Below are 21849 nucleotides of genomic sequence, written 5' to 3' on the forward strand. Positions count from 1 at the left end.
TTTCTTCATTATTCTTCTGCTGAATATCCTCTCATTATAAGCCAGTGTCAGAAAGTACCATGGGTTTCACTCCCCATCGTGAAGAGAAGAACAGAAAATCAAGGGAAGAGCACATCATGAAAGAACTGGGACTAGGATAATGTAAGGAAAAAGGGGAACATGACATGTGAACTGAGCATGAAGAATAGGCAAATCTTGAAATGTGGGACTGCAAAACTTTCAGATGTTGAACGGAAAAGGCAATGGGTGTGCTCTGTGGGAGCAGAAAGGGAGAAGGAGCACACATCTTCTGAGGACAGACTGGAAGATAAGGATGGAGACATTGCAACGGAGTAAGTCTTCCAAAGAACTAGCAAAGAGAACAGATCTCACTTTGGATGGACATAGTAAGTGACTTCATTTTTGCCTAAAAAAAGAATTATATGGGGGTTATATAGGAACTTTTAGAGGAAAAGAGCTGGTTGAGTGTGAAAATTGTAGAGCATAGTGGTAGACTCTCTAAACTGGAAAAAATATCAATTACTGCAACAAGATATACCATGGAAATACTTTTTTTAATCAGTCAGCTGATTGAGTCCAGCCGTGCTAGGTCTATTACGTGTTGCACGCTGCCTTTATCGCCTGACAACTGTATGAGCATTCTGCAGATGCTCTCTGAAAGACGAGGGTAATGACAGGAAATATGGTGTGGAAAAAGGGAAAAGAAGTACTTTTAATACTGTTGTATACGTTATACAGCTTTCCGTCTCTTGGAAACTATGGCAATATACCTACAATTAAGTCTCTTTTTTCAGGTCAGTTTTTACAAAAATTTTGAAAATTAACATTTGTGGTATTTTAGAATTCTTGAATATGGTATGGAAATGTTCATGAACATTATTTGAAGTTTCCAATAATTAATGAATGCATATGCAATAGTTTTAATAGCAAAAGTGAAAATAAATATCCAAGTGGCTATTAACTTAGAGTTAGTTTGATTTAATATCCCATTAAGTAAGAGGAAATAAGTAATCTTGCCAGTAATAAACTTTGGGTGGCAATAACTTCCAGCACGGAAGAAAAGTATTTTCCATTTCTTCAAAGCTCACTTTAGAGTCCCTTTTTAGATGTTATTTTTCTTTCTTCCATGTCATCCATTAAAGATTAGCTGTGGAAGGTTGGAGCATGGAGAGATTATGAATGACAGAACAACTCCTGCAGAATAATAATCAGTTTTTGGTATTTAATGCTGTTTGACTTTTGCAGACACATTTCTTATTAACCTTTGGTACAAACAGAAATCCAGGTTCCTGATATCTCATGGAGAAGATGAATTCAAGATCCTCTTCCAATTAAACTGAAATAAGGCCAATATTGGGCTTTAGCCAAAAGAACTCAGTAGTTCCCAACCCTTGTGTTTATAAACCTAAATATGAATGATATTTTACAGTTTAAGTAGGTAATGCATATAGTTCCCTAACTCAGTTTTCTGTGCATAATTCATTCGTATATATAGTCTATGTAGTTCTTAGTGATTTTGTCGTATTAATGCTTCATTATGCAAAATTATTTCCTGGATATTTTTTCAAAATATTTCCTGGTAAATAACAGAATTTTTAAAAAAGCTGTAGGATTGGAATCCTTTGTATGGGAAGGTAGATAATCCATCTAAAGAACAGAAAAAAAACCCTGAAGCTGGGGGTGTTGAGACTGAGAACATCTTGGCTTAATTTTAAACAGCTTAATTTGAAACAATGTAACTTTACCTTCAGATTGTCAGAGTTGTGGATTGTCAAAAAGTGGTGTGCAGTTCTTTGAAGTACAATATACGATGAGCTGGCATAGGTTAAAATGTAAATTACTAAGCTGTTTATGGGTGGAGCTTGTATGTAAAAAGCAAGCCAGTTATCTTCTGCATATTTTTATGATTAGTCTGGCCTTTCTTTCTTCCCCACTACAGTCCTAGATGAATATAAGGAATTGGGGTTTATTCAGGAATAAAAAGGTCTGTAAATAATCTGCTTCTTGGGGTATTACAAAAACTTTTATCTAACCTGTCATATTATAACTTGCAAACTTTAATGCAACATTTACATTTTTTCCCCTTAAGTAAATATTCAGGCATCTGCAATTATTCACCGAAAAAAAGTTTAACAGCATTATGGTTTGAATTTTGAAGTCAGATGTGTTTAGTGTATTAGAAACAGAGGCTTAAGTATTGTACAGGGATTGGCTTTCACAGAACTGCCTTTGGGTCTGTGTATAATACTCTCCCCTATTCTTTCCCACTTTATTTTTTTTTTAATTGAATTGGGATCTGAGTACACAAAGAAAACCCTATGCAGAGCTGCCACTAAGCAACTATACCCTTTTATTAAGAACACTGTTTATAGCATTGGAAATGTAGGAGCAGATGAACGCTATGCACCAAATACATACAACAAGCACAAAGCAATAAAGAAGTCACTGTGTTCTATCAGTGTTTGTTCAGATTGCTTTATCTGTAAAGTCACATTTAGGTGTAAATGACTTATAGTCTATAATTCCTGGTATAGACCAGTGAAAACTCTTAAGCAGTTTTCCGATTATATTCTTATCACTATTTTGCTTTTATTTCTCAGTTATAGGTCATAACTGAAAGTAAATTAATGGTAGCTTTCAAAAAAAGAGCTAGGAACTTAAGTTTTCGGTTTCGTAATAGAACATTTCAGCGCTATTTTTAAGTTGATAGTCAGCCCTGGAGCTCATGGTAGTTTGCCATTAAACCTGAATGAGAACTGTGTAAGGGCCTTAGGCTTTGAACATTTCTAGGGATTATCTGCATTTTGTAACATGTATGCGCAGAGACCAATTAATGACACATTTTAAAGGCTTTCATAGCAATGCAGTAAATTTGGGGGTGTTGTTTATTTGGCTATGATAAGATTGACTTCTTATTTAAGAATTGTGAGCACAGTCATTAAATCTAGTAGAAAGACATCTCGGAGGATTTTGATTTCTAAAATGACTGGATAACAAATACATACATGTTTGTATTTCTGTAAGGAGAGCAAGCATATATCCATGCGGCTAAATAAAATTCAATAATAGTGGCCCATCTGGAAATGGCAAGGATTGTTTCCAAGTCCTCCTGTGATTAAACAGACAGAGATGGGAGTGGGAGGAATGGAAGGACTGATGAAAATGAGAAGGCAGGTAGTCATTGTACCTCTTTTCCCTGTATACATCCCTAGTTCCTCACATTCATGTAGCTGCTACTCAGAAATCCAAAGTGAAAACACAACAAAAATCCCTAAAAAGCTTCAGTTAAGCCTCTCTGTAGAATAAATTTCAGCTGATGGTTTTTTCATGGGAGCAACTGAGCAGGATAAACAAGAAGCTCATTACAGGAATTTTGAATTCTAAGTATGACCTGGCCAAGCTCGTTCTTTCATGTTTCTACTTTTCCTTCAGACTAATATACATCTCCAAAAGGCAGAAACCAAAAATTATTCTTTGTTTCATTTTTCTCATGACTTCAACATTCACTCCTATATTAGAGCTGTACACTCATATGAAAAAGAAGTTGAATCATGCATCAAAATTTTTTGTCATTACTATTATTTCAGTCAGTTCTTGAGTATTTAAGATGCTCAGAGCCTTTTTTGTAAAAACGCATTATCTCATTTGTATTTCTTGTTGCTATAATGGTGTGAGTAGCTAGTAAAATTACCTTGAATGTACCAGAATCAATGCCAAAGAAAATCCCATCACCTATTGTTCAGCAACCACCGATCTTGAATACTAAATCTTAAACTGCAAAACCCTGACCTTCTGCAACATTTTGTTGTTCCTAACAGAAAAACTTTGTCACCATGTCTTTTTCTTGGAAGTAACTGATGACTATAACTGGTGCTTGTTACAAAAACAATTAGCAAAATTTTAATTGTACTATTTCTTGGATTGCTTTTTTCTTCACATAGTCCCAAGCCAAAAGCAGTATTTCATCACATCTGTTAATGTCAAATAACCTTGCAAAGTCCAAAACATTGTTGTTATTCCTGTAAAACTGACTTATCTTGAAAGTCAATTGTTATAGTGTTATAATATTAACTGTATCTTCTGAGATAGCGGTGTGGGTAGTGATCTCATCTTTTTCTTATAAGGTCTGGCCTGTATTCTGGATTTTACATTTTTTAATGAGTAATGTGAAGTGATTTCTGCTGCCATAGATGTTTTAAGTCCTAACAATTTCTTCTTTCTTGCCTCTCCTATTCAGTTTTTGTATTTACACAGATGACCTCTAGGAAATCAGCAAACAGACTTTTTTCCTGGGAACTGAGCTTCCCTCCCTTCCCCCAAAGTTCTGTTGTTTGGAAAATCATGAACCACTGTTTAAACTAGAATGATTTCCAACACACCTTCTCATTACTGCTGTATTTTAAAGGTAGTTTAAAAAGTGTAGAAGATAGGTTTGCCAAGAGAATCAGGTTCAACTAAGAAAATATGTACACTGCTTTGACTCAGTAAACTCATACTCGGTATGGTTCATCTTCTTCATATTTACTTTTGCCCATATTAGAAAACAATTAGCTTACTAAACAAATTTGAGTATTTGGGAAGAAAAAAATCTACTTTGAGTCTCTCTCATTTGACTAAGAATTACATGATATTTGATAAGCTTGTTTAAAAATGGACATATCCAAATATTATTGTAAACACCCATTGATTTGTTTTACCTGCAATATAAGTATTTTACTTAGTTGGCTTACATAGTAGCTAATAATATTTGTTAATGTAATTTAACTGCTGTGAACCTTTACTGAACAAATATTGAAATTTATACAAGTCAAAGAAAGAGAATCTCTAATGACTTTTGTAAAAGCTTCCATTTAATAGTTAAGGAGAAAAGTTTATATGACATACCAGATGCAATTAACAGTAGATTTTACATTTAATAAAAAGAAAGAAGCATATGTATTTGCTTTATTCATTCCACCATAATTTGCATTAGAGCTGTGGGTGTTTAATGAGCAAATTCCAGCTAAAATGCTATATTGATTTTCTAAGTGAACTTTGTAATAGCTATCTACCTTACAAAAGCTCTCTGTTTACAATTGTTTTCTTTACTAAAAACTAAAAATGTTTTAGAATTGATGAGTTTAGCATAATGATTCTTTTAAAATAAAGAGCTCTTTTAGAGTATGCAGGGGTTTTAGTTACAAGGAGAAAGATGTTATTAAATTATTCTAAAGCAAATAAAGTTTATGCAACTAAATAGTAATGTCGCATTTGTATATATTACAATGTTTGCAAACATTGGAAAATAATCCTTTTTTCTTCATTTAGCAATATGGGATTTAAATATTTTAACTCTTGAATATCATTGTATGTATATGAATTAATAAATGGCACAATTCGTTTTAGCTTAATACTTGACTTTTCATACTTCATTTTTGTGTGTCATTTTCTTGCTTGAAACATAAGTTCTATAAGAATTTGTGTTTCTTGTTGGTCAGGCCTCAAGATAAACAGGATAGGGTTGGTTGGTGCGCCGCTGGAAAGTCTCCAAGAAAAACCTTGTGGTGTCGACCAGAGCAGCTGGTGACTAAGTAGCTGGATCCCTTTTTTCATTGGATCAGGCATCAAGTCAGTGTGCCAGTATGGGGCTAGTATTTTGCTGGATATGCCATATCTTGACTGGGACTCAGGAGCCTGACTTGTTACTTTCAATTAACTTTTGCCTAGCATTTTTAAGAAGCGTAGGGATGATAATCTGGATATTCTTTACTCCTTTTAATATGAAGGATTTTTACGTCACTGTCTCTCATAGACTTTTCATTGGACAGCTTATACTTCACATACTTTCCTAAATATGACACAAAGTGTTCTGATTTGCTGCTGCATTGCAATCAAAAGGTGTTTGTATTTCAGCGGCTTATTTGAAGAATCTTGTGATCCTTATGGTCCTGAACTTTTACTTGTGACTCATCCAAAGCTCAATGTGAATGGTGAATGTAATTGTTAATAACATACTTCAGACTATCTGCAATTGTATTACTGTTATACTATTCCACATGGTATTAAAAAGAGGAATTCGTAAAATATTAAAGAGTCAGAAATGTATAGTCATTGGATAACAGAAATGTCTAACCTAAATTCACCAGAAGCTTTGGCTGGTAAAGGAATCAGGTGAGTTAGCCTTCTGTAGACCACTAAAATGAGTTAGACGAGGACTTTAAATGTTTTTTAAATTAGTGATTTTTTGCGATCAGTGTCAGTATTGCTACATGATACTGAAATGCCATGTAGCTAAGTTTCTTTTTTTTTCTTTTTTTTTAAACTTAGATCACCATATAAACATCTTACATGATTTTCTACACTCTAACTAATCTGTTTAATGTTTTAATATGAAAAAAATAACTTGCAATATAACTTATAGAAAGAGAAGCAAAATCCAAACACTTGTAATTGATGTGGAAAAATTATAAAATTTTTTTCAGGTATTTGATGGATCAGGTCATTGGGATGTTTACTCCAATGCCTTATTTTAGTGGAAGAATAAGAAAATAGCACAAAAGGGTTGCTCAATTTAAGTGACTTTTCCATAGCCAATAGTTAAAAGACAGTATTTTGTAATGGGCCTTTGAATGGGGGAAGGGTTCATTGTTCAAGACAATTAGCCTCTGGGCTGCTATCAGGGATGGTAAGATTTGAGATAAGCAGGATGTTTAAGTAACTTAAAAAATCTCTTTTGCTGAATGTTTTCATACTGTTATATGTACATTACTTTGGTTTAAGGACAAATAAGCAACAATCTGGTTTTAAAATGCCTTTATAGTCATTATTGCCACAGGCTATAGTTCCTCAGAGAGGGAATTGGATATACCAAAACACAGTCCCTTTTAAGTGTAGTTTTATACTCAAGACCCATTGTAGCAGTCAGCAAGTTGTGGTTTTCCACGCTAAGGTGGCGACTCAAATAGAAGATAATTAAATTGGTGTTTGTTAAATTTTCTGTACCTTTCAAGAATTGTGTTTCTGATGCTGAATAGCTTTTTTGTTTGTTGGGACAAAAATTGTTACATCTCTGGCCTGATGACTAGGACCTCAGCTCCTCTGCGGATTTTTGTGAGGAGGGACTGCACTCCCAGAAATGCCACTTAGACTTTCCCTGTCTTCTTTTGTCCAGTCTGCTGTTATTGTGCAACATTTTTGTAGGCCTGCAAAAAATGCTTCCTTACTCATCAGTAATGCTCTTCTCCCCAGCTTGAGGACAAGAAGATTGCTTTTCTACCTTGAATATCTTCCTAATTCATCTCTCTGCATTCTTTTTCTGTTCATCTTCTCACTCGTCTTTGCATCTCTGGTTATCTGAGCTGATTGTAAACTGTACTGAAACTTACCACTTTTTGTATTTCAGTTGGTTGGGTTGTTTTGGAGTCTTTTTTCGGTACTGATAATGTGTATTTTGTGCCAGCAATATAGCTGCTACCAAAACATACTTCTATGTTCCTATTGTTCCATTCTGTGAAGAACCATAAAGTGTTTTAGGTCATATTACACTGTGAAGTTTTTGTACAATAATGTATAAAGGTGAAGTACAAGTAAATTAACCTATAAAGGCAACAAAGTTGATATCAATTGAGGCAAGAATGGAGGGGGATAAAAGCTCTAGTTTAAAGTGAAGAGGAAGCCTTTCTTTGAGATCTCCACTTAATGACATGAGCAGTGGTTCAGAGAGGAGCGGAGTTCTGAAGGAGATAAGGAAGCCAAGCAGCAATGGGTTAATACAGAAGGTTCTTGAGAAAAAAATGCGAAAATTCGAAAAAGACTGTAGTAAGGTGTTAGGAGACAGTGGCTAAACACCAGCTCGGCAGACTAGAAAGGGAGCATGGAGAATTCTGGAACCTACAGACCTCAGTTGAGTTTTTGGAGGTACCTGTGACAATCAGAGAGGTATAGACCTCTGTCTTGGAGTGACAGGAGTCTTACTATGGCATTCTGAAAGTCCCTAGATGTTTCGACTGCAGGGTTTTATGATGACTATGAGGAGAGATTTGCAGTATTGCAGAGGGAAATGATGAAAGTATGAATAAAGATTTTAGTGGAGGCAGGGTTGAGGTAAGGATTCTGGCGGTGTGCCAGAGATGGTGTTAGACATATTGACAGGGGAGAGGCAGGAAGAAAATGTAAGCTCGAGATGAGGAACGACTTGAAGGTGTTAGTTTGCTCCGAAGGATAGACAGTAAATCTTAGTTTATTGGCACCTAATGCTCCAAGGTCCATGTATGCCATAACAGATAATATAACAGTATATTGCACAATAAAGTAAAGGCTTGGCAGAGAGAGATGCCAGCTGTGCCACTCTTGTGATACCAGAGACAGACTATGAAAATATTAGAATTTTTAATATTTAATATCAGTGTGCCACCCTGATAGGAAGCCGTGTGATGGTAGAAGTAGAATGGATCGTTGCTTTTAACTGTATGTCCTAGAAGAAACCTACTAGTGTCTCATATGATTCTGAGCTTTAAGTATTACTTTTCCATTAAGCAAGAATTCAGAATGCAAAGCAAATCCCTTCTTTGCCCTGTTTGATTATACAGGGGAGAATTTGAAAGCATAGCTTTATTTCATTCCTTAAAGTATTCACTTTAGCAATCAACAACAATTTAGTGTTGTGTCTGAAGAGTAATATAGACCTTATCCAGAGTAATCTGAGGTCAGTGGAGAAACGTTAGTTTTAGGAGATGCTGGCAAAGGCCCATGTAAGTGCATCTAATGGTGTCTTTCCCTGTCAAACTTACTTGTTAAACACACCGGTTGCTTTTGCAGCTTTGGTGGAAGAAGTTTACTCTGCTCAACGGGAACGTGATGAAGCTGTCATGGCAAGGCTTAGGTTAGCCAACGAAGAGAGAGATGAAGCATTTCTACGAGTCCAGCGTTTAGAAGAGACTCTCAAAGAGTAAGTATACATTTCCCACCTTGTGCAAAAAAGGTTGATGTGTCACTTTGTGACTGTCACAAACTGCTCGACAGTGGTTATATAGGAAAACTTAGCACAAACTTCTCTATGATGAAATACCAGTTTAGTGCTAGTCTTACTGTGCCATTGGTTAATTTGTTAGCCATCCTATATGACTTCATTTTTCTCTGGAGACTGAGAGTGAGGTGAATAATTTTGATCACAAAAGTTACAAATATAATCAAAAGCTTTGGTATTGATTTATTCAGGGACAAATAAGATGGATGTGATGTTTTATAGGGATCTTTCGACATGGAGTACCAGAATGTCAGTCAGAAGTTGTAATGTATAGGAAATCAATCAAGGCCTTAAGCCCACTAGACATTTTCTTCAGCAAAATTTCTGCTAATGGTGTGGGTGAGGTAGTAAAAACATATGGTTTTTTTCTTATCTTTAGTGTAGCAGCGGTTTGTAAGGCAATAAGGGTATAATTAATACTTCATAGAGTTTTATGTATGCCATGTTAGCACAACAGAAATAGGCAATCTCATGTTAAATAAAAATTGTTAAGTCAGGAGAGGAAGATAAAGAACAGTTTCATTTCTCACTTTGTGATATAAGTAGCTTTGAAGCTACAATTTGCCTCTCAATGTAATCCTTCTCCACCTGAGTTGTGATCATCTTGGTTGCCATCCATTGTAGTCCCACAAAGGATAGTCCCCAAAGTCTAGAGTGGCTGAGAAATTTCTCCTATATTTCTGCCAAGAGAAATACAAAGCAAACAGAGAAGTTTCTCATGGTGGGAGACTGACTAGGTGCAGTTGTTAGTTAACTAAATGGCAGGCAACTATGTTTTAAATAATTGATTCTATTAAGAACACCCTTTCCTCTTTATGGCAGAAAACCAGTCATCTTCTTTTGGGTATTTTTATAGGTAAGGGCAGAGAATGTTATCTAAATACATTTCAGTAATCTGCACATAGTTTGTGCACCACTAGTCTGTGGAATTTACAAGTTGCTAGAGTTTGTCACAGCCTGTAAGTATGACTCAATAGCAAGATTAGGAGATGCCTTTCCCACAAGTATTAGTGCACAACATGTTAGAGTTAATGTCTCTACAGAGCCCATTCTAGGTGTACGTGCATCTGAAATCTTGCTCTGAGCAGCAATCTCTGAGGAAATTACAAATGTGCTTTGCATTCCCCTAAGAGGCATCATAACTGTGAGCCTTACTCCAGTCTTTCCAATTTCGTCACTCTTCTAGTTTTGTATGTTCCAAGAGTAAAGAAAGCAAGAAAGTTTTGTATGGCCCCAAAAATCAAATGAAATTGTCCATAAGCTGTTAGCATAAACTCAAGATCTTTAGGGTTAAAGCACTCAAGTCCTGCAGCAAATTATTCTGTTCAACAGACCTAGTCAATGACTCTTGGGTTTCGGGAAGAAGTCACTGGTAATTAAGTGCAAGAGGCATATTGCTGCTTTTTTCTGCAGTGGAATCCATAGACACACGTGTGGCTGATCTTGGCACACGTGAATCTCTCAGAGCACCATCACTTGTTTTCCCTTCAGCCCCTTCTGTCTGCTTCACTCACGTACTGGAAGACCAACTCAGTTTTAAGCATAAGGATGAGAAAAGAGAAGAAACTCCATTTCTTGGAGAACACGCATAATACCTTCCCCAAAACATGTCATTGCAGAAGGCACTGGACACACTGGTAATGACAAAAAAGGTACTTTCTCCAAGGAGAGGGTCAGTAACTCCCTTGGCTGATAGCTTGGAGCCAAGTTATTACACCTTCTTGCTATCATTTAGAGAATAGCAATTGTTATTGCTGTCATCCACTTGGGTGCTCCTTCTGATGCTTTATAGACCTGATACCCTGATGCCATTCATAGTCTCAGAATTGGAGTAGGAGATTTCCCTGTGGAGAGCACCAACCCAACAAAGTAAAAATTGTGATGGGCTAAGCAGCTACTTTTGGTTCAATATCTGATATACATTTGTCTCTGCCTAAACTGGTGAGCCATTGTCTGTAGCTAGTGTCTCTTACTGTATATTCTGTAAGCGTGCAGGTCAGGCTTCAGTGTGATACTTGCTGTCATGACAGCCAACACCACATGACTAGGGACAAAAGCACTTTAATTCAAAAAAATTGTCCTTGCCAGTGTACTGTAAGATCATAGTTTCAGTATTTTCCAGGATATCCTGTTCAGCCTGGATATGAACAACCCAGAGTCAACCCCACTAGGACATTACTTTTTTCTTTCTTTTTTCTTCTTTCTCTTTATTCTAAGTAGTTTATTACTGGCTGAATGGAAATTTTTTGGAGTTCGCCTCACCACTCCTTTGGAAGGACGTGATGAGATGAGCCATGAGGGACTTGGTTTATTTTATTTAATTTTTGAGTGTCTTCTGGAATCTTGGAACTTTTCCAACTACCACCCTTAGTATTTTCTTCCTGATGCTGTTTGTTCAAAAGGTCAAGTTCTCTGTCTCAGACAGGGAGTACATAGAGGTTTGGGTTTTTTTAAAGAACATTGGTTACTTGTGCCACACTCATCAAGTTTTAGAGCACAGGTCACTCCTTCCATCTGCTTTGGACTTACTCCAATCAGACATCTTTACAAGAGGGCAATATTGAACAGCCTGCCAACCTTTATCGAATGTTTTAATGCTTTCTTTAAATTAGCAGCTGGAGCAATTCTGTTGTTATTATTTAACTGTAACAACCAAAATTCTTTTAGTCCTGTTGGCCCTAGGGGTTATAGTAGCAGAATGTGTGTAGAACTGGGGGGAAGAGGAATCCTTGGATCATGAGAGATCTAAGGGACACTTATTGCTTGTGCACAGCACAGGGAGAGGCAGCAGTGTAAATAGACAACTCTGGATGCTGCTGCTTAAAAAAATCCTGTCACCTAAGGAGTTGTATGTACACCTACAGACAGATCCCATGTGGCAGTAGTATGCTGAAAGGCTACACTTAACTGTAAAAGTTCCTGTTCTTTTTCCCACTCCCATTTCTTCCGAAGGTGTCATGCTTACCCAGCCTGTTGGTCGGCTGGGTGATTTTGTTGACCCAAACTTTTAGCAAGGTAGAAGTCCTCTGGAGAAGCCGGGTCAGTCCTACCAATTTACTTTGACAAATACCGTTCCTTTCATTGTGAATACAAACTAGCCACTGATCCATTTTTAAGTCCCACATGAAGTGGCACTTGGAGCAACGTAAAAACCTAAAGCAGGAATTCTACAAGGAGCGAAGTCAAGGAGACAGTTCTGAGAATTTGGACATATAATATGTTTGTTATTTTATGATTTGTGTTACTTTGTTAATACAATTCAAACCAAGCAAAGGTTAGCTTTTACTTTGTTTTGTTTAGTTCTGATGCTGACTGTATATGTTGGAGTAGTTACTACTTGTGAATTCCATATAAATATACCAGCCATTGTACACTGGTAGTACATTCTGAATTATTTCTTTGTTATCTAAAGAATTAAACTCTGTACTGTTTGATTTACTATGCCTTATGTATTGTTATCTGGTAAAACTAATGCTTTAATGTAAAAGGTGCTAGTGTGCTGTCATTATGCTCTATGATGTTTGCTAGCTAAAGTCTCGGCTTCAGAGCAGCACCTGTCACAGCACTGTTTAAAAAATGTGTGATGCTGTTTAGTAGATGTTTAATGGTACTGTATCAGTCTTTTGAAATATCATATGCTAGTGACAGGCCTATTTTTAGTAGAAGTCGCCATTAAGTCAGTAGCACTGGAGTGGTAAGGTAACTTTAGTATTCTCATTTTTCCAGACAAGAGGTCTTTTCCATTTCAAAATAGACATAGGTGTTTGTCCCGGTTTGAAGATAGATAATATGCTGTCCATATAACTAACCTTAAGTAAAATAAAATGCATACAATCCCATTTATTAGATTTTTGTGTTATCACTCACTGCTTTGTACAGCCAGTGTTCAATGCTGTATGACTAAATTCCTCATATTACCTTTATATTTGACAGGTCAATATACGTTCTGTTGAACTAAAAAGGGGGAAAGTGTTGGGGCGGGGGGGAAGGAGGTGGGGTGCTCCAGAATTAAATAGGGGCCTTGCAGAGAATTGAATTAGCTTGCTGTTTTATGCAGGAAATAAAATCAAACCATTTTTAAGGAAACTTCTACTAGGTTTTTTTCCATATTTTGGAAGAGTGAGGTGGAAAAAGAATTACTTTAAAATGGAAAAAAAAAAATCTCCACAGAAGTCCTGTCCTGTTTCATTTGGGATGCAGTAAAAACAACAAAATTACAACGTCAGGTAAAAGTTGTAAGCCCAGAAATAAATAAAATAAGAGCATCAGTCATTTCTATCACTGGGGAACTTTCTTCATCTAAGCACATATGAACAATTGATCCTTGTAGTCATATATAGCAGTAAACATTAATAACTTAACAGTCTGAAGTCAGTGCTGAAGATATGGAGCATTATTGAAAGATGGAGTCGAGCAGGTGGCACTTTAATATGTTCAGTGTCATGGTTGACTCTAAAGACTAGTAGAATGAAATTACTTGAGGTTCTAAAGATTTAAAAAGCGAACTCATTTTGCTGCACTAAGGAAATGCTACTGATCAGGCTTTCTGTGTCCCTTTTTTCTAGGCTAGAAAATATTAACCCTGAAGAAAATGACATGGTAAGCCATTCTCTGAGGAGATTTCTTGATGTCAGTCTTATATCTTAGAGGCTTAAGTTCAATTGAGTGGGTTTCAAGAACTAAGATGTGGGAAAAAGAAGAATTGACACACTAATAATGTACATCTTTGCTGCAATATGAAAATTCAATAACTTCACTCAGTCAATTTACAATTCACATGTGCCTATTAATTAAAACCCTATATTAAATAAAATATATTAAAACTTCATGTCTGACTAACATATAATGCTGTTGGTAGACATTACAGGAATTACTGAACAGAATAAACAATGCAGACACAGGGATAGATATACTGAAGAATGGAGCTATAATTCTGAATCGAATACACAGGACCAAAGAACGTAAAAAGAAAATAATAGCTGAGGAAATGAATGCAGTAATAGAACAACGGGATGCTGCTTTGTCTCAAGTAAGTCTCTACAAGTATATAATCACTCAATACCAAATTTCTTTTTTTCTTTTTTTTTTCCTTTTTTTTTTTTTCTTTGCTTTTGGGGAACAAAATTATTTCGTTTATTTTTCTCTGTTGAAAATATCAAAGAGAAGCCTTATAGTAAATGGCTGATTAATGATCAACTGTTTCTTCATGGTAGTAGTTCCCATTGAAATGACATTAATGCATTTCAGGAGAAAAGTTATTTTTGTTTTTTTTGCACCTGATCACTAGCTGTCTCCTTTTTTAAAACAAAAATAGTTTTCAGTGCATTGACCAATGAAAAAAAGATATTAAGGACTTAGTTTTGCTGTATGCTGTATTGGTATAATGCATTCAACAACAGTTAACTGGGACTCAAGGGTTTGTAAACGGCAGCAAAAATATACGTTAAAGGAAGATAACGGTACCACATGCAACAGTGCAAGCAATTCATCCCTTTGTTGCTTTACATTCATGAGATAAAAATCAGCATGTGGTCCTTGGCTCTCAAAGTCTTACACTTCTGCAACATGACTTGAAAGAAGCTGAGATCCTTTTTCTGCTCAGATACTCAATCCCTGCAATTTCCTATTTTCACAGAACAATCTGTCTTCAACCCCTTCCCCATGAAGAGATTCCCCTTGCTTTTCTCATCTCGTGGAAGAGCTTTTTTGTTTTGGTTTTCCTCACGGTTAGCTTTCCTGGATTTAAACCTAGATTTAGCTCAATAGGAACAGGCTGCAGGGAGAAGTCATCCAAGTAAGGAATATATCTCCTGGGAAAATACAAGATTTTTGACTGGATGAAACTCCTTATGTATTCATCCCAGGCAAGAAATTTTATCTGACTCTTCCAATACTGAAAAGTTAGATTTTTAATGTGAGTTACCAAAGTTAGCCCACATCTAACTAATTTCTGTTAGATTTAGTCAGGTTTGTGATCTTGAGTGGTATTGATAATGTTGATTGAATTTATGCTGTATTGAAAAGTTTCCTGGTAAAAGAGTCTTTTCTACACACCCTGTAATTGTCTTTTTTTTTTTTTTTTTTGCAATTGTTGTTTTTGCATTCTCTCCTACTTTAACCTTGAAAGCCCCATCTGCCTGCTGCTTAAAATATTTTGTGTGTCTATCCAGTATGCACTGCAAAGGATGTTAATGCTGAAAGTTGTTAATATTGGAACTTTACTTTTTCAGACTACTTTATTTTGCTTTTATAATAACGATGAGCAGCATAGCTATTGGGAAACATCCAACAGTCCTGCCAAAAGTTTGTGCTCTTTCTTCTTTGCACAGGGCATTTAAAAGTGACCAGCTTACGAGAAAAAAGCTTTCAGGAAAAGACAAAGATCTTTTGATACTTTTATTTTTGTTTTGCCAGTTTTTGCTTTTTTGTTGAAGGGGGACTTTCAGGAATACTTGGACCATGAAACTTTTATGAGTGCCAGAAATGTCATTGTAGGGCATTTTAATATACATTTTAATTGAATTGATTTTTAAGCTGCCTGTTTAAGGAGTAATCTTTTCCAAGTAATCAGTTTGGAAATTAATAAAGATAATTATTTTATATAGTAATGTCTCATGTGCTACAACCAGCAAAGCTATCTTTAGGCTGTCAGCAAAAAGTACAGGTAATGTTAAGTAGACAGTGCAGCTGAAAAAATAAATGAATAAAATCAGAAATCCCCTCCGAATGGAAATTTAAATATTTGGTATTAAGCTGTACTACTGTGATGCCGTTTGCAATTTATAATACCATTGTTTTAAATTAATTATTATTAATAGAACTCTGTTGATCATGTGTTGTGTTTTCACATACGTGATGCTGGTATGGCTGTAACTCTTGACTGTAGAAAATAGGTCCTTGGAATTGCAGCTACCTGCATTTCTCACTTGATGATTCCTTGGGAATTCGTACTGTACTTGAATTATTAGTAGTCTTTTGTTAACATTGCAATAGTGGTAGTTATTACAGTGCTAACAGCAAGAACAATAGGAGAGGGATTCCTACATTAGACCACAAAGGGACTAGCTATAATTCAGGGGATGTATATGCTTAGCATAACAAATGCAAATTATTGGAAGTAAGATCTGAGGTCGCCTCAGGCATTCATAACATCTGCAAGTTAAAATCTTTTTCTTTTTGATGGAGGTGACATCAAATATGGGGGGAGGGGGGATTGGTGAAAGCAGGATGAGACAAAGCACAAATAGAGGAAACTGTAGCCTACAGTGGCTATCCTCTGGAAAAGGCATTTTTAAAGTTCAGAGGTCGCTGGGCAATGGAAGTTAAATGCTTCATGACACATTGTGCGAACACCATGTTGCTCTGGTCCAGCTTGCTGTTGTGTGGTGCTGGAGACAGCAATGTCATTCGAGTGACCACCATAACTGGTTCCATATGACAAAAAAGTGCCTATACAATAATAAGGGTTTGGACTGACTGTGTTTAATGAAGCTGCATCTGTTATCCTTCTTTATGGTTTTCTTCACAATATCCTGGCATTTGATGTTTGAGCACAGTGCATATAAGTAGTATCTAGTTTTTTGGGTTTTACTTGTAGGATTTCTGATTTTTCTCAGTAACAAAGAGTAACTCAAAAGCTTTCACAGCTCAAATGCATTGCTTTGATTTCAAGTAAGGAATAGATTACATTCCTAGAGAATGGAATTCTATAAACTTTGTGTTTCCTATGACCAAATAAATACAGATTACTTTCAGTGAGCCTTTTAAATGCAGTTTTTCAATACTTTTTCTGGTAGTTATACTATTAAGTTGCATTTAACTGGACTGCTGTTGCAGCATACTTGACAATGGTTAGCTAGTTGTGATTCTTCTATTTGAATTTTGCTTGAATAATTTTTTTAATTCACTTTTTTTTAAAAAAATGAAGAGCACTGTCCATGCCTTGGAAAGGTCATGAAAATGGTCTTTTCAGCTGTAACACCCAAGAACTTCTGCATATTTTTTTTGAGATTTCAAACATGAATGTTACTTCTTGCTAGGAAGCAGATAGAGGCACTTCTATCACTGTATTGAGCTGCGTATGTGTATGTAATCTTAGATCATTCACTAGATTGCTGAGCAAATATGCAAACTACTTTTTGTATGTGCAAAAACAAATAAAATGGTATAAACTCAAATATTTGATACTACTTTTAGTATGTATTTTCAAGTGAATAAAAAACAAACAACTAAAGCGTGGCTAAACATTGACATCCATCTTCTCCTGTACCAACCCCCTTAAAAAAACAAACTCAACTGTTTGGTTGTATTTGCTAAGGTATGTTTGTTAGTGAACAGATATTGTGTTATACTGGAGAGCTTGAGTCTGTTTTATAACTGATTCTTTAAAAGGAAAACGGAGAAAGATGCTGACTGTCATGAGAAATAAAACATCAGTTTCTTGTCTGTAATGTTCGGGTTTGTCTTAACCCATTCAAGGAAAAAACTTATTTGTCCGTACTAGAGTTCTGCCTTTCTTCAAAAGTCTCTCTTGCTTGAGTAATCCAATTAGTGACAGACATTTAATAATGATTACATATGGAATAGTCATATTGTGCGATCTTCATAAAATACTTTTAAAAAGTGGTTTCCAGCAGGAGGCAATACAGTGCAATGTCTCAAACTAGCAACCACCTACTAACCACATCACACTTTGTGGACAGGAATGTTAATGTGTTAAGGGGTTGGCAGCTGAAGCTGAGGACTTGAGTAAGTCATTACAATTACTTTTCTTCTGGTCTAGAGAAGAAAGGGGACCTTTTAGTTGCTACAGCTTGAAGGAAGCAATTTTTTAAAGCTAAATAAGAGATGGCTTACAGTTCAGGAGAATGTGTGTTTGATGCGTTTTCAGCCTTAATATAGAAATAAATATTTCGTAAATAATTTTTAATTTGGAACAGTCAGTTCTATACAGAGTTTTAAATATTAAAGGTATAGAATTTGTTGTTAAGGAAAAACAGTGGTTTCGTGGCTGGCAAAGTATCGTCTCCAATACACTGATCTTGAAGCAATAACATAACTGGCAAGCAAACCTGGTTTTACAGCTTTGAATAGTTTGATCACATCCTGCTGTGCAGGAACATGCTTATGACTGTTCATGTAAAAAATTGGCACGCACCCAGTTGCTCATCTGAGGCAAGTTTAAGTATCTTTCCCCATTTTGAGGCAGTTTGGCAGCCGGCAGCAGTTTATCGTCATTGAAAACAAAGATGAGAAGCGCTATGCTTGACTGCCCATCATTATCAGTTTCGACTAATGACTAATAACTGGTAAATGTCTATGCGTACAAAAAGCCAGCTTCTTGCTAACTTTTTTTTTTTCATTCTGCTCAAGCAATTTCCCTCCTTTTACACCAAATAAGGTGTAGAGCTCTGTGTTATCTGTGATTCACAGAGCATTAAGGCATTCTCAGCACACATGAGTGAACAGATCTTACTGAAGTAATAAATGCAAGAGCTCTATGAAGTGTAAAAACAACAAAAGCATATGTAAAAGAAAAAAATTACTTGCAGATCTTGGGTCTTTAATTGGGGAATAGTCAGGTGACTGGTTACAATGCCTCATGGCTCTCTTATCTTAGGATAGAGATGATCGTGATCCCTTTGCAACTCAAACCACAGTTTGGGATGTTATTTTTAGTAATTTGAATTAGCAGTTCAGTTTTGGTGCCCTTTGACACTTCCTGGTCAAGGATACCAAACGAGTTCTTGGGTGGCAGGAGAACATTTGACAGTGTCCTCCTGGCTGCTGTGCCAGGATGCTTCCTCTGCTACCTTTTCCGTTTTGCCACTGATATTTGGGAACAGGAAAAGGAAAGGTAGAACACTATATTCACAGTTGTTTGTGAACCAGGCAGCTGCTGTGGGCTACTGATGATTTTGGTCACAGGCTTATTTGAGGAGGGAAGTGAAGGTAAAGGGGACGTTTATTGTAATTTGAGGATCTAAGGACCATGCTGGTTCACTCTTATGTCTGGTTTCCTTTGGGCAGGCAACAGCAAGTTCCTGTTGTCTTCGTTTGTCGTGCTTTTCTCTAAGAGGTAGCAGATGAACAGGCACGGGGAAATTATTTGCCAGCAGGATGGTTAAACCGAGAGAGAAAGCAATAGGGATATGGAATAAAATATAAAATAGATTTTTTTAAAAAACAAAATTAATTTTGAGATATAACACTAAAAGTTGCACTGTGACTTCAGGGAGAAAAGAAACAAGAGTTGAAGAAATGGTTGTCAGTTTTATTGGTACTCACATCAGTGGCCTCAGATAAACCTCACAGATGTCTCTTCTTTGGAGGTAATGCTGGATAAAAGGGATCCTGAAGTAAGATCACAAAAAGCCAGTTATATGAGTAATTGTTGTGATTAGCCATGTTAATTTTCCATTTGATTGTGTTGCACTGGAATGGTGCTTTATAATGTCACATTTCATTTCCTGTGTTCCTAAATAAAGATAATCCTTTGAAAGTTTGACTAAATCCATGTTTTAGGAAGTCCATGTTATACTGAACCAGTAACTGCTGTAGTTGGGAGGCATGGAGTAAAACCATTGGGAATGATGCTGAAGAGTATCAAGAATCTTTTGCATCTCACAAAAGGACAGGTTCTTCCCTACTTGGCTGCTTGCTTCTCCTAAAAACAAACTCAGGTTCAAAAATTATTATAATTCTTTACTTTCTGAGATGACTAGGTATGCTCTGTCTCTCTACCTCAGATATACTTGTGCTAGCTGGAGCATGAATATTTTCCAGGGAATACTCAGTTAAATATTTGGCTACATTCAGAAGGTGCTTAGGGTATTTTTTTTCCCCTGAAGTAGGAATTTTAGTCCACTGGAGACTAAAATAGAGAGTAAACTGGCCAAACAGAATCCTCATGATATCTTACATTGGGATTTCTGATTTGGTAGAATTTTCACCAAAAGAATAACATCTTTTTAATCTGTCATCATGGTGTGCTGTTTTCTTTGATCACTGTATGTAACTCTTTAGTTCTCTAGGCATTAAGAAAGCTGAGGAGAGGTGAGATGTTCAGAAAGGATGATAGGAGAAGATTTGAGGACATTACACATCTGTGTCAGTTGGGCTTTTGCATTGATGTAGCAGAGGTTGTGATTTCTCTGTAGGCAGGTATCTGTTATTGGGGCATGAAAGTCCCTTTGATTTCACTGGAGTCAACGTTTCACTAGTGAAAGTGAGTATTCTGCAGCTTACTCCTTAGTTTGACTTCAGCAAGGCTTTGGTTGCATGAGGTCTTGTAGTTTTTGAGATAATGCTTCTCACAGCTGGTAGTGCAGGTCAGCTGGTAGGTCACGAGTGGGAGGGAGAGGAGGATCTGAAGGAAATTACCTGAAGGAGCTCTTAAACCAAACTTTTGTATTTAGTCCATGAATGCTAAGTATGAGTAAATATGTTAATGTTAATGCAATGTTTCCTTGAAGAGAGGGATTACGGTTTGTCTTTTTGAACTTCTGAAGCAAATTTTTAATTAATACTACATTTCTTCTTTTTGCTGCCATAAGGTTTTGGCTGAGCAATGCCCTGAGACACATCATTGTTTGCATTGTTAAATCACCTGTTGTTCCTCTGCAAACAGTATGTTGTGCAGAATTCAGAAAATACATGTCTGCATAGTATTTGAGGGCATGATCAAGCTTTGTGTCTTTAATTGTAAACTTTAATGAATTTCCAGTTGAACATTCATCTTCTCTTCAGTACCTAGAAACTCCTCACCACTTTGAAAATGACAGTAAATTTGCATGCAAGCTTGTTTGATTAATTGCTATTTGACTCATCTATCATGGTGCTAAGCTCTAGGTTCACACAGCTTAGTCTTCCAAACCAATTTCTAGAATTAATTTAAATATTTAATGTCAAAACCCTAGGATGAAAGCAAGGAAAAATGTTTTGTATGCTTATTGATCTCTTGTTTCAGTACAACAATGCACAGAGGAAATTTCCAATGTGATACAAGCAGAATTCAAACAATATTCCCTCTGAAGAGACTGATTCACTGTGTATGCAGTAAATTCTATAGGTACCAAAACTATTAGAGGTACCTAAAGTGTTTTCCACGATACTTAACACTTCACACTTTCAAGTTAGGTACTGAGTATTGAATCAGATTTCGGTTTTCTTACCTGTTGGATAAAATGTCTCTGATTTTCTTAAAAAATTAAAAAAAAATAAAATCAATCTGTGTGTTTCATATTAAAAGCTGGTTTTCTTAGGCAAGTTTCTGTTTCTGCAAAAATACTTTGTTATTTTGGATACCCAGATGAGTTTGCATAAAAATTCTTTTGACAGGTGAAAACCAAGATTTTTGTGCTTTATATTTATATTTAATGGGGAGCCTGAACGGGTTAATATGACAGACTTGTGTGTTCATTTCCCTCCTTGCTTTTACCCACTTGCCATTTCTTGAATATTCACAACTGCAACTTTGTGGTTGATTATGTCTGTATTAGCAAGTAGTGTTTACAAATAGGAATAGATCTGGAGTAAAAAATAGTTCTCAGCATCTGACATGCACATTAACATGTTTTGGCGCGGAAGAGGTTGCATTTTTTTTGTTTTAGGGTTTTTTGTTTGGTTGGTTTTTACTTCGGACTAGCTGTAGTCGAGTCCTATGAACTGAAGACTCATTTGTGTCAGAATGCGCTAGGTGCATTCCTGGACGTAGTTTGCTTTAATCAAAAAAGGGATGCAGTTCATGTTCTCAGTTAGCACTCCATGGTGCAAAACTCAGCCTAGGAAGTAGAGACAGGTGAGAGAGATTGGAAATTGCAGCCCCCATGCAAACTAGTGTGCAA

General features: G+C 36.2%; 1 protein-coding gene across 1 annotated transcript in view; it reads left to right on the forward strand.

Annotated features, from left to right (window-relative positions):
- MIPOL1 (mirror-image polydactyly 1) overlaps positions 1-21849 on the forward strand; it is a 180838-nt gene that overhangs the window by 51591 nt on the left and 107398 nt on the right. Inside the window, exons 6-8 of the mRNA XM_074149368.1 lie at positions 8797-8926; positions 13570-13603; positions 13863-14033. Of these exons, the coding sequence (XP_074005469.1) occupies positions 8797-8926; positions 13570-13603; positions 13863-14033 (335 nt within the window). The remainder of the gene's footprint in view (positions 1-8796; positions 8927-13569; positions 13604-13862; positions 14034-21849) is intronic.

Source organism: Numenius arquata, chromosome 6 (genome assembly GCF_964106895.1).
Source record: "Numenius arquata chromosome 6, bNumArq3.hap1.1, whole genome shotgun sequence".
Taxonomy (NCBI): domain Eukaryota; kingdom Metazoa; phylum Chordata; class Aves; order Charadriiformes; family Scolopacidae; genus Numenius; species Numenius arquata.